This window comes from Hyperoodon ampullatus (genome assembly GCF_949752795.1).
Source record: "Hyperoodon ampullatus genome assembly, chromosome: 10".
NCBI lineage: Eukaryota > Metazoa > Chordata > Mammalia > Artiodactyla > Ziphiidae > Hyperoodon > Hyperoodon ampullatus.
The window spans coordinates 66,242,301-66,255,401 of NC_136923.1; the positions used below are offsets into that span (position 1 = coordinate 66,242,301).

A 13,101-nucleotide genomic window follows, 5' to 3' on the forward strand; every position below is an offset into this window, starting at 1 on the left:
ACCATTGCCGTGTTTTAGGAGAACATGCCTCCACCCAGAAGCCTGAGGCTTTAGCGGTAGAATCTGAGGCAGCATAGATGGCAGGTGGGAAGACTTTTGGGGGCAGTGGCCTCCCTGAAACGACATGGGCAGCTGCCCTGTTTGTTCCCAGCATGGCCTACAGGCTCCAAGAGGATCGCCCACCACCAGTCACCGGCACCAAAATAATGACTGAAATGCAGTTCCTGGTGCATAAAGAGCTCAGAGTTAGAGAGAACATCAAGTCACAAGTGCTCCTGTGAGCAGATACCAGGTGCCAGCCTCGGTTTGCAGACCCCTTCCTGGTGAAGGAATTTTATTTATTTATTAAAGAAATTTTCAAACATCTGTAGCAGGAGAGTAGTATCAAGAATTCTCAGATGAGGGCCTCCCTGGTGGCGCAGTGGTTGAGAGTCCGCCTGCCGATGCAGGGGATACGGGTTCGTGCCCTGGTCCGGGAGGATCCCATATGCCGCGGAGCGGCTGGGCCCGTGAGCCATGGCCGCTGAGCCTGCGCATCCGGAGCCTGTGCTCCGCAACGGGAGAGGCCACAACAGTGAGAGGCCCGCGTACCGAAAAAAAAAAAAAAAAAAAAAAGAATTCTCAGATGCCCAAGCACAGCTCAAGAATCATCAACTCAGGGCTACTCTGGTTTCAGCTCCACACCCTTTCCGCCCACTGGAATCCTCTGGTTTTCTGGAATACTGGAATACTGGGGCTGGTTTAATAAGGAAAGAACTGGAAGAACAGGAAGCTCGTCTCCCCCAAACCTAACCTGGAAGGGGAAGACTCCAGAAGTGCAAGCAAGGGCAGCCAACAAGGGAGGAGTCTTGGGCAGGAAGTACCTGGGGAAGCCCCTGAGGTTAGGGAGGCCCCAGGGGTACATGCTCCCAGAATGGGGCTCCTGGTCCTGCCGATGGAGCAGAGGTTCCTGGCTGGGGCAGCCAAGCCCCGTTTCCTGCCCCAACTCCACCTCTCTTTGTTTTCTTTCCCTCCTCTTTTTGGCTTTTTTCCCTCTAATTATGGGCTTTATAAAAAAAAAAAAAAGGCAAATTACAGTGACATGCTTTAATTATCTGCCGAGCAATGGCGGGCTGAATTACACAGGCAGGGCCTTGGAGGTTACCTAAAAATAAAGAAAGAAGCCTCATTAGATGCTAATTGCTGCTTTTGCCAACTGAAGTGAGATTTTGGCACCGTGTACCACTTGGTGCCAGGGTGTCTGCAGGGAAGTCAAAGCCCTGGGAAGCTCAGAGTGCCAGGGCCAAGGCCTGTGGGGCAGTGGGGCAGGGCAGGGCAGGCACAGGGGTAGAGAGGGGCTCTCGTGCCAGGGAGAGCCCCTCAGTCTCCCCTCAGTGTTCAGGGGCTGGATGGAAACCCCAGGCTGGGGGGAGCGAGCGGCAACAAAAAAAGTGAGAGCATCAAAAAACAGGGTCCATGGTCTGACCTCTGGCCGGGGAGGGGTCCCACAGCCTCCTAAAAGCTCAGCCTCCTCCTGCGGGCTCCCGAGGACCCCTCCCTGGGCCTGGAGGCTGAAGTGGTGCAGGGGACCTGGCGTGGTGCTAAGAGGCCACTCCCTGGCCCCCTTGCCTCTGCCTCTAGGGCCCAAGAAGACAGGGTGGGAGAGACTGACCATAGGACACTGGAACTCAGAACCAGCTCATCTGAGCTGGAAGGTATCCAAGCTTGGATACTGCTTCCGAAGCTGAGTTCCCAGGATCCTGGGAGTTCCACAGAGGTGTCCCGTGTGCCCAGCCAGCCTGGGAGCTCAGTGGGCTCCTGCTCAGGGCAGGTAGCAGCCTGGTCTTGGTTTTGAGCCTCAAAAACCTCTTGAGTGGCATTCTTCTCTACTGGCTGCAGAAACCCCAAGTTCTGGTACCACACCTGGCTCATTCACCACTGCATACCCGGGGCCTGGCTCATAGTAGGTACTTGATATCTGTTGAATGAATAAGGAAAGGGGTCTTGTCAGATTTGTCTAGATTTTTCCAGGACTCTCTTGGTTTTAGCACTGAAAGTCCTGCATCCCAGGAACTCCCCAGGCCCCAGGAACCCTAGGCCTGAACTCCACCCTCCCCCTGCCCTCCCACAAACATATTTCAATCTCACACATTGGCCTTTTAACACACAGTTAGTCTTAGGCAGTGGTTCTCAAGCTTGGTTTTGCACAGAAGTGACCTGCAGGGCCTATAAAATGGACTTAAGGACCCACCCCCAGAGCTTCCAGTTCAGCCCACCTGGGGTGGGGGTGGGGAGGAAGCCCATAATTTGATTTTTCTAACAAGTTCCCAGGGATACTGATGCTGATTTAAGGTTCTGTTGTTGGAATGTTGATTCACCTGGCCCACTGGGCTGCCCCCGATCTCCTGGGGAGCTTGTAAAGCACACTTGTGCCAACCCACCCACAGGGCCTCAGATCCAGTCCTTCTGGGGAGGGCCCAGCATCTGCATAGTCTAAAAGTTCTGGTGGGGGTAAAATCTCCACTAGCCTAATCCTTTCATCCTGCCCTGAGGAGAGCAGCCATGGGGTCTGCCCCTGACCTCACCCCTGGGCCTCTCACTCGGAGGCTGAGGCCCCAGGGGAGGGGTAAGAGCAGAGCCTGTGGAGACCCCATCACCCCTCTTGCAGAGCAAAGGTTTCTGGGGGCCGCCGGCTTGGTCCAGGGAGCCAGGGACACTGCAAACCCCCCATCTCATTGAAATAGAAAATCCTGAAGATACAAATATCTGTCCACCTTTCTTGGGTGTCTCATGAGCCTGGTGAATTAAGAATATGGGGTGGGGCTTCCCTGGTGGTGCAGTGGTTGAGAGTCCGCCTGCCGATGCAGGGGACACGGGTTCATGCCCTGGTCCGGGGAGATCCCACATGCCACGGAGCGGCTGGGCCCGTGAGTCATGGCCGCTGAGCCTGCACGTCCGGAGCCTGTGCTCCGCAATGGGAGAGGCCACAACAGTGAGAGGCCCGCGTACCGCAAAAAAAAAAAAAAAAAAAAAAAAAAAAAGAATATGGGATGGAGAGCAAAGACGAGCAGCCAGCTAGCCCGGGAAGGTCTTCCCCACCATGTGCATCAGGGCAGGCCCCACCTGGGCCCACCTGCGGAATCCCAGCCCTGGCCTCACAGGCCTGGATGTCTTCTGTCCCACACTGCTGCTGCAGGCCTGACTTCCACAAGTCCTGCTGGGGACTGGTCCCTCCTCTCCAGCTCTGGACCACGGAGCCTGCACACCTCTCCTCTGTACCAGACCCAGTGGCTCAGCAGCCGCACCCCACCCAAGCCTTCCCCACTTAACCCACTCATTCGCATAATTATGTTTCTTTGGGACCATCAGCGTTTCTAGGCTGTTTGGCTCCCTGAGGGCTGTGTCCCCCACCCAACTGGTGGCCGCCTGAGGGCAGGGCCTGGATGCCCCCCCTCCCACCTAACCCTTCTCAGAGCCCCAGGCAGGCTGGACTAGGCCAAGCCTCAGGGATGCCCGATGGGCCTAAGTCCCACCGAGAGCCCACCCTGGCCTGACCCTTGCCTCCTCCTCCCCCTAGGAGGCCTTGAAGGGAGGGGAGCAGAGGGGGCAGCACCGCCTTGGAAGGAAGGTGATTCTCCCTGGAACCTAGAAGGAGGCTCCACGGATGTGGAGGACATGGGAAAGTCCTGGGCTGAGCGTCAAACCCTTGAGTTCCAGGCCAGACCCTCAGTCTAGACTTGGGCCCCAGCACGGCGATCACTGTAGAGGGACATGGACCAGAGAGGGAACAAGGTGCCCAGGCCGGGGGTGCTATCAGAGGCCCCACTCCCCTTCTATATCCAGCTCCTCCCCACCCCACCCCCACATATACTGCCCTGGAAGCTTCTGGAGGACGCTCTTGGACTGACACCCTAGTTTTGCCTGATTACCCTGGGGCACTGGGTAGAATCTATGCCGGGTGGCAGTCTCAGGGACCACTCTTCGAAAGCAAGATGATCAGTGTGAGACCTCCTTCCCTGCCCCTTCCCTTACACACATATTTACTGAGCATACAGTAGGCGCTGCACACACACGCAGTGTGTGTCACACAGACCCTCGGGGAGAACGGACTCCCAAGTGCAGCCCGCCCCCCCAGGAGTAGATGGGCTGACAGAGGGGCACTAACACGTGGCATGATTGAACGCCGCAGCCTCACCTCTCACATGCTCCCACACCTAGTCCCCTCCTGCCCCACCGGGTCCCTCCAAGCCCCGCTCCCCTGTCAGGTAGCGGAGGAGGTGGAAGGGGGTATGGGCCTGGGGGTGCGGCAGGAAGGGGCGGCACAGGCAGCCCGGGCTCTAGCTGCTGCCTGTGGTCTCATTGTGTTGCTGGCTCTATAATTTACCCCTGGCAGGGCCCAGCCCCTGAGCCACTCACGCTCCCTAGCTCCCAATCTGCCACCGAAGCCAGCTGCTGTGAACACACTCTCACACTTGCCCAGGACAGGCATCCTCACGACATGGGTGTGATGTGGACTCACACCCACGCGCACCTAAACAGACACTCCCACAAGACAAACAAGCTTGAATATGGAGGTGCAGGAGCGCACACACACACACAGATAAAACAGACACGCACAGGGCTGGGGGAAGTCACACACACATGCACACACACACACACACACACAACCTGTGCCGTGCACCTGGCCCACCTGGCCACGCACCACATACTCATCACCAAGACAGTCACACATCATCCCAGCACCTGTGACCTGAAGACAGGACAGGCAGGAGGGGAGGGCTGTGGATGCTGGGAGCCCCAGAAGACGATTTCTCAAGAGGAGAGTTTCCTGGCTGGAAGGGGAGGAGCAGCTCAGGTTATGGGATGGGGGGGTGGGGCTCAGGCATGAGGGATGTGAGCCAGAGGAGAGGCAGGGCAGAAATGGTACCCTCCTTAGGGGCTGCAGGACAGACAGGGACAGAACATCCCCCTTACTTAGGGGAGTACCAGGGGCTGATGTCTGGAACCTCCCACAGTGTCCTGGCCCCTCCCTGCCCAAGAACTCTCCGAGACCCTACCCGATGCCAGCCCAGGGAGCAGCCTCCGCTGCCCCCAAGCCCTATGTCCCTATCAACCATTTCCTCCTTCCCTCTAACTCCAGGCTCTCCAGCTTCAGGCTGAGCTGGGGGTCCCACCGCAGGACCCTCAGTGGATGTGGAGCCAGGGTGCAAAACCATGTGTTTACTTTTATTAGAAATGTTCTCGGTATAAAAACAATCATGCGCTACACATTGTCATCAATAACCATCACCAAACACCCAGGCACTGAACTCCGTGTCATCGGCAGGAGGGGCAAGCGGGCAGGACACATGGCAGACAGGCGGGGGTAGGCGGGCAAGCTGCGGGCCATGGGGACACACACAGAGGCCACCAGGAGGACGCAGCACTTTGCAAGACACTCGAGATTTGTTTTAGTTTTGGCTTTTTTGTGTTTTGATCTTTTTTTCCTTTTTTCTCTTTTGTGACATGTAAGATTTGGTGAATTAGGAAAAGATGGCAGGGAGAGAGAGCAAAGGTTGGATGTAAATGAAGGTGAGGAGGGGGCTGAGGACAGGAAACAAAAATGCACAAGAGGAGAGACCGGGTGGAGCACAAGAGAAAAGACAAGAGAAAAGACAAGAGAAAGCTGGAGACGGCAGAGAAAAGGCAGAGTCAGAAAGAAAGAAGATACAGAAAAAGCAGACAGACACAGAGAGAACAGGCGATACAAAGAGAGAAGAGAAAATAAAGACAGGGATGGAGACAGACTGAGAAGGTCACCAATAGGATGGAGAGAGACGGGGGAGAGAGAAAACCAGCGCGGGGGCCTCCTGTGGTTTGGGGCTGGGAGGGGCTTTGGTCCAGGACACAGGGTCTTGGGGTGGCCTGAAGCTTCCCTGGCCCCTCATCCTCCTCCTGTCACCAGCCCGGCTTGCCCAGGCAACCCAGCAGTGACCACTGGGGGCTGTGCTATCTTCAGCACCAAGCCACATCCGTGGGTGCCCACGGGCAGGTAGGACATCAGCTGGGCCCCCCTGCAGCGGCGGGGGGGGGGCCTGGCCCGATGCACCATCCACAAGGGTCTGTTCTCCTCCTCCTGTGCAGCTCCGGTGGCCTAGCTAGATTGCATGGTTGGTGTAGGCGACGTAGGTCTGTTTGGTGGCCAGCGCTGGAAGGAGAGAGACGGGGGGAGAAGGAGTCAGGGGCTGTCTTCTTCCAACGGCCCTTCCGCAGGGGTGTGGTCCTGCCCACGGCATCAAGTCCGGACCCCTGAACTGAGCATCGCCAGACCGGAGCAGGGTCCCACCCCGCCCCTCGCATCGCTTCCCCCAGACTCATCCCACCCACACCCACACCTCGGCTGCTGGCCGGGAGGGCCCTTCCCTCCTCACTTTGTCCCTCTAGGAGCACTGCCTGCCGAACCCAAACCTCTGTGAGTGTCACACCCCACACAGAGTCCCTGCCACCTCCTGACTCCACCACACTTTTAAGAGAATCGTTTTTATTTGTGATATACAGTCTTCAAGTATAATCAAGGGGGAGTTTTTCAGAAGTTCAACACACTCTGGAAGAGTACGTGTGAAGAATATACATAGATGGCAGCCTAGCGGAAGTGAGTGGAAAATGGGGACAGAGGAGATAAATAATGGAACCAGAGAGGGGTCTTGCGAGGCTAGAAACTGAGGCGTATGACTGATTCGGTCCTCTCCCCATGCCCAAGGGAAATGAAGTCCTCCAGGGCCCCTCAGGCCTCCGTGCAGCCATGTTTCCCATTTCTGGGTGTCTGACTCGCCTCAGTCTTGAGCCTCTCTTATCTGCACCCAACACCCTGGCCCCTGCTCAACCCCACTGGGACCAGGGTTGCCTCTCTGGGTGTCTCTCCTCCCCGCCACAGCCAGGTGACAACGTCAGCTCCCCTGGGCAGCACGAGTGCCCCCACCTCCACCCCACCGGGGTTCACGCCTAACGGCAGCCTTGCAAGGAGGCCAGAGAAGCAGCACCCCCATTTGACAATTGAGGGGCTGAGGCCAGAGGGGTAAAGAGTCCAGCCAGGTCCTGGTTTTTGTCCTGTCCTGCCAGGGCTCAGGGTCTCCCTCTGTGGCCTGGGGATAGCTCAGTGAGAGTAATTGAGGCTGGTCTGCTGGTGCTGAGAGAGAAGACTAGACGGGGGAAAGCCCTGGTGCCCTTGGCCATAAAACTGACTTGACTCCATCAGGATCCTGACAGCTCAGAAAAGAGGGTACATCTGCCAGGTGCAGCCAGGGGTGTCTGCCTGGAGAAGGTGACATGGAGGGGAGCAGTGTGGTGGGCTGCACGCTGACGACCCCCAACCCTCTTTCCCCATTTTTCACTGCCAAGTTAAGGACCGCATTTCCCAGACTCCCTTGCAGCCCCACGTGACCCTGTGTGACTACATTCCTGCTAATGACAAGTGTCAAGGACACTTGTCAATGACAAGGCCCTGTGTGCAGCTTCCATGTCATCTGATTAAAATAGACTGTTTCCCCTGTACTTCCTCTCTTTTCCCTTCCAAGGCCAGAACAGACATTTGAGGTCAACCAGCCTCGGCCATGAGGATGAGGACAACCCTCTCGGAGCTGATGAAATGACAAAATGGAAGTAACCCGGGTCCCTGCACCTGCCCATCCCCCATGCACTACGATATCAGAAAGAAACAAACATCTGTCTGACTTGAGCCACTCTGTCCTGGGGCCTCTTTGTCACACCAGCGTAACTAGAAGCCCACTCATACAGGCAGGACTGCTGTGTCACCCTCTCAGGGGGGCCTCCCCCGAGGGTGGGAAGAAGCAAAGTTGCCGGGGTGGGGTGAGCAGAGGGGACACCATGGGACCAGTGCGGAGGCATGAGGGTCAGAGTGCAGCCCAGCTAAAGGAAGAACTCTCTCCTGGCCTGAGCTGAGAGCGGAGTGGGTTGCTTTGTGCTGTAGATGAGCTGTAATGTTCCCTGTCAGCAGAAATATTCAAGCAGAAGATGAACAATCACTGGGCAGGGAAGTTTCACATTTTAGGTGCCACCTGTACAGGTCTACTGGAAGGAAATGGTGCCCACGACACACAAGACAACATTAAGAACACAGCACAGCGCCTTACAGTTTGTGAAGAATGCCCACCTTCATTTCTAAAATGGCCCAGGTCCTTCTGGGATGCTGGAGGACCAAGAGGGGAGAAGGAGCACAGACCGGGCACCATTAAGGAGGGGCCTGGGCTGGGGGGCACCAGGGGAAGAGAGCTGAGCGACAGGAGGCTGGGACCTGGGGGTGGCAGAAGGTGCTGAAAAGGAGGCGGAAGGTGGGAGGCCAGCGCAGATCAGCCTCTGGAGACCAGGGCCTCAGCCTCCCTCTGTGACTTCAAGCAGCTCCTTCCCTGTCCTGCGAGGCTGTGGTCTCCCTGCCAGTAGCAGGAGAGGAGTAGCCCTTTGTGCCTAGACTTCTTTTCCTGTGGGGCTTTGGCCACCCCCACCTCTCCACGCCACTCTCTGCCCCACCACCAGAAAAAGAGCCGGCAGCTGGCTCTGTGAATCACGAGCCCGCAGACCAGGCTGGTGAGAATCAGTTCCCCAGGGCTCCATCACCCCTTGGTGAACTGATAATTATTGAGTTTCTAAACCTGTAAACCTGTCAGCAGCTCCTGGCTCAGAGGTGAAGGAAAACCTCAGCAGCAGCAGCAGCAGCAGCAGCAATCTCCACTGACTGCAGGGAAACGGGAGCCTGAGGGTGGCCGTAGCGGCACCGAGAGCGGTAGGGACGAGAGAAAGTGGCGGGGAGGTGAGGGACAGCTGGGCCCCTCTTCTCCCTGAAACACCAGAGCTGCCTCCTCTAGAAAACCCAATCTGTAGGTTTCAGAACCTAGAAGCACACTGGGCCCTCAGCTATGAGCTAGGAGCCCCAGAGTCCTTCAGCAGAGCCTCAGTCTGACCGTCTGGAAAATGGGAGCAATGATTCTGCCCGGGGCCCCCAGGAGCTGTGAGGCTCAAAAGGAAGAGTTCTGGCCAAGAGTCAGGACACTTGAGGTCCAGCCCTGCCCTCACTGGTGTAGGGGATCTCAGCACCTGCCACGCGGCCTTTCTAACAAACTGAACCTCTCGGAGCCTCAACTCCCTCATGTAAGATGGGATGATCATAAACCCTTAGGTGCTCTCAGCCACGGCATGGATAGAAATACTCTCTAAACCCTGCAAAATGGTAGACGAAGGGGCAGGGCTGAATAACCATAGTGATGAGGGCAGGATGGGGACAGCGACACTCCAGGGGCAGCCTCAGCATGGGGGGAGGGGGAGGGTGTGGGCAGAGGGCCCCAACCCATCCCTCACCGACGACAGGCCCTGGCTGCTGGCTCTCAGTCCCCACCGCCTCTGATAACAATTAGCTGGGCAGCAGCAGGCACGAGCTGTCAGCCCCCATTTGTCGGCCCCATGTTTCCTTGCCTAATCTGCCTGCAATCGCGTCCCTGAATTATTTATTCTGTTGTTTGTTTAAAGATACGTGGCCTGTCAGGGACAGAGTGAAAAATGTCCCTGCTCCACGGGAGTGACACCTCCCCGCACCTCCCGCTCACACCCCCTCCATCTGGCTGTTCCCAGAATTAATCACCCAGCTCCTGCCCAGCGCCTCCACGGCCCCTGTTGTCACCAAGCTCAGACGGTGGGAGCAAGGGGCACTGGCCTCTGGTCCTCAGTGCAGGGGGCCATGGGGAGGGGCAGCTCTCACCCTTCCCTCACAGGAAGCAGGGGCTGGGAAGGCTGGGTCTCCCCTCGCCATGCCTGCACACCCCTCCTTGTCCCCTGTCCCCAGGTGACCAGCCTGAGCAGGGGCAGAGGCAACAGTGTCAATGAGGTGACATCAGCGCTCTCTGTGACAGCCCTGTCCCTGTGGTCCTCTCTGGCCTGTCACAGCACCATGAGGGCCACCCTCTGGGGTCAGGGTGCTACCTCCTGTTAGATACCCATGGTCTCCAGAGGGCTGATGCCCCACTCTGTCTCATGAGCCCTGGAACAGAGTAGGGCCTAGAGGGATGGGACCCAGCAAGGGCGAGCCTCCGTGGGGAGGAGGAAAAATAAGTCAGGAGCTTGGGGCAGGGAGTGGCGAGGGGTCCGTGTTTAGGGGCGGCAGTGGGGGTTTCTGCACATCTGCATGGATGAGAAAGGCCAGAGATGGGGAGGCCCACAAAGACACTGCCCCTACCCATCGCAAGGAGAGGGCCCACCTGGCATCTGAAGGGAGCCCCAGGCTGTAGGTATAGGGAAGCTGGTGCTCTGGGAGGAAGAGCAGGACTGGAGAGAACCAGATGTCATCTGGTGGAGGGTGTGGCCAACAGAGTCATCAGGGGTGTCCATCAAAGTGGGGGGGTGCTGGAAGCCAGGTACACTGCTCAGCACAGAGAGAGAGGGAGGCCATATGAAGTCAGGGTCAAGGGAAAGACACTGGGTGGGGCCAGCCAGTCACCACCTTGCTATGTGACTTCAGGAGAGGCACTCACCCTCTCTGGGCCTCAGCTGGGGATCCAGCCCAATCGGGCCTCACAGGACTGCTGTGAAGATCACTCACAGGGGAGAGAGCTCTGGGAAGTGAAAAATCCTGTTTGGATGTGGGAAGCTACTTTCCTCTTTTCCACGGCTGATATTCCTTCTACACGTGGGAATGATGTTGAGAATGGAAGATGCTTCACCCAGAGCCCCAGCACAGGGAGCCTGTAAGAGGGGCTGTCCCAGTCCAAACACACCTGCGAGGGGAGGTCTCCTGTTTCTCCTGATCTCTTGGTGGGTGACAAAGGGGCTCCTCTCTGGAGCCTATGCTCACCAATGTCCCTCCTGCTGCCACCAACAACGTCCACATCTGGCCTTTCCCCCAGTACTAGAGGGAGAAAGCAGAGTGCTAACCCCGGGTGCCACCAGGATCTGAAACTCTCCTGGGGAGAGGGGCTCTTCTCCTCCTCCCCCATCAACGGAAGCCCCCCAAGACTCTCAGAGAGCGGGGAAGCAGGAGGAGCTGCCATGTTAACCATTTGGACACTTTCAGGGTGTCCAGGGAGGGAGTCAGGTGTGCAGTGGGGCAGGGTGACCATAGCAACCCCTCAACGCTGTCCACCCGGGAGCAACCAGAAGCGAGGCCCATGGAGGCCCAGCCCACAGGCCGGACGCCTCGGTCTCTGCTCAGAGGCAGCGGGGATACCACCTGCTGCTGTGTGGCCTGGGTGAGTCCCTCACCTTTCTGAGCCTCCCTTTCTGAGCCTGTAGCAGCAAATAATTAAAAATCACTGCTTTCAAGGTTGCTGTGAAAATGAAAACTGGTTCCTGGCAGGTGTGGCCCACAGTGGGGGTTCAAGAAATGGTCACCACTGTTACTGGTCCCCCAAGGCCTAACCTGCCCCTCGCATGCCCTGCCCCTCTCTCCTCTCTGTCCCTTCTCGTCACACCGTGGGCCGGCTCCAGGGGGCACAGGGAGGAAGGCAAAGATGGTGGCCCTGCCCCCTCCTGCACACACCCCTCAACCACTGAGGGACCAAGTCCTGCCCAGGCTTTGGGTCTGCCCCTCAGAGGCTAAGGGTCCCACATCCTCCCCCAACCCTCTCAATGCACAGCCCTCTACAGCTGAGGTCTCCTTGGACACCCCCCTGAGAACCACGGCTCTGCGGGCCCTCCTCCCGGCCCCAGCCCTCACTTACCCATCCCAGGGCCCGTATCCTGAGTCCCCATCTCTCAGGGCCCTGCCAGGGGGCGGCTGGGCAAAGCCAAGCCGAGGGGTTTCAACTGCTCTGGCACCAGGGCCACAGCTCTCAGGTTACCAAAGGGCCCCAGAGCAGTGGCCCTCCAGACAATCCCTTCCCCAGGGAGACTGAAAGGGCACAGGCCCAGATGTGGACTCCAGGGCAGAGAAATCCCGAAGTCTCAGGTCACTCTGCCTGAACCGAGGCACCCCCCAACAACCCCCCCACCCCCGCCTCTCCCTAGGTAGGCAGGGATCCCTGGAAAGGAGAGGCTAGAGTGGAGCAGGGGGTGTGTGGAGCGGGAGGAAATACCCCATTACCTGGACAGAGTGGGGCAGAGGGGGGCTAAGCTAGAGCCTCAAGCCTCTCCTCTGGGTGGGGACGGCTCACCTGCGGCCTCAGGGCTCTCCCAGTGCCCTCATTGGACCAGACTTGGGTTGGGGCTGACCTTCTCCAGGAAGGGGGCGGGGCCTGGGCGGGCCCAGAGGGAGAGGCGAGGGGCCAGACACTCACCTGGAGCTTCCAGGTTCTCGCAGAGCTCGGACTTGGCCTCGCCATTGGGCCGGAAGCTGCCCTTCTGCGTGAACTTGTTGGACATGGTGGCGGCGGTGACGACGGCTTTGAGGCTGCGCTTGCGCTTGGGCACGTTCTGCTCCGGGTGGAAGAGGATGATGTAGACCTTGGGCATGTAGAGCATCCCCAGGGACACCGAGGCGCTCAGACTCACCGAGACCGTCAGCGTCGTCGTCTGGATGTACAGCTGAGGGCGGGCCGGGGGTGGTGTCAGGGCGGGCTCCGCCCCGGCCTCTCGGGGGGCCCTGTCTGACGCCCACGCCCTAGACAGACACAGTTGGGGACAAACCCGGGGACCGCCCTGTGTCCCGCTGGCTTCAGGCAGAAGGGAGTTGTGGTATAGAGCTTGGACTTTAGACCAGAATCCCTGGATTCAGCTGGGCTCACCACTGTCACTGTGTGATCTGGGACAAGTCACATCCTTGGGCCTCAGTTTCCTCGGGTATAATATGGTCATGATAATTCTAGCCCTTTCCTCATAGGGCTGTTGTGAGTTTGAAATGACTTAATAAATGGCAAAAACATGTAAAATAATATTTGGCACATGGTCAGTGCACAGAAGTGTTCACCACTGTTATGTGCTATTTGGTAGAGGCCCCTGGGGAGGGGCCCTCTGGGGACAGCTGACCCTCCTTGGGGCCAGCACCCCCTGCACAGGGCTGGGAGTGAAATGAACATCTGTCGGTGCCTTGTAGTAACTCCCAGTGGCCATGGCACAGCCCCTCGACCAGGCCCCCCATTCAGTGACTGCCCCCCCAGATGCCACCCTGTGCAGAGCAGGCCGCTGGCACAGGAGTCGTGGCCTGAT

General features: G+C 58.0%; 1 protein-coding gene across 4 annotated transcripts in view; it reads right to left on the reverse strand.

Moving 5' to 3' along the window:
- Positions 1-1,117: 1,117 nt before the first annotated feature.
- Positions 1,118-13,101, reverse strand: part of GRM4 (glutamate metabotropic receptor 4) — a gene marked incomplete at both ends in the record, with an annotated part of 107,835 nt that continues 95,851 nt past the window's right edge. For 3 of the 4 annotated variants that reach the window (XM_079713344.1, XM_079713346.1, XM_079713345.1), the window contains 2 exons: positions 6,117-6,166; positions 12,234-12,480. In XM_079713344.1, the coding sequence (XP_079569470.1) occupies positions 6,117-6,166; positions 12,234-12,480 (297 nt within the window). Of the gene's footprint in view, positions 1,145-6,116; positions 6,167-12,233; positions 12,481-13,101 lie in introns of those variants that run through there. The other variant, XM_079713347.1, reaches the window with a different exon arrangement.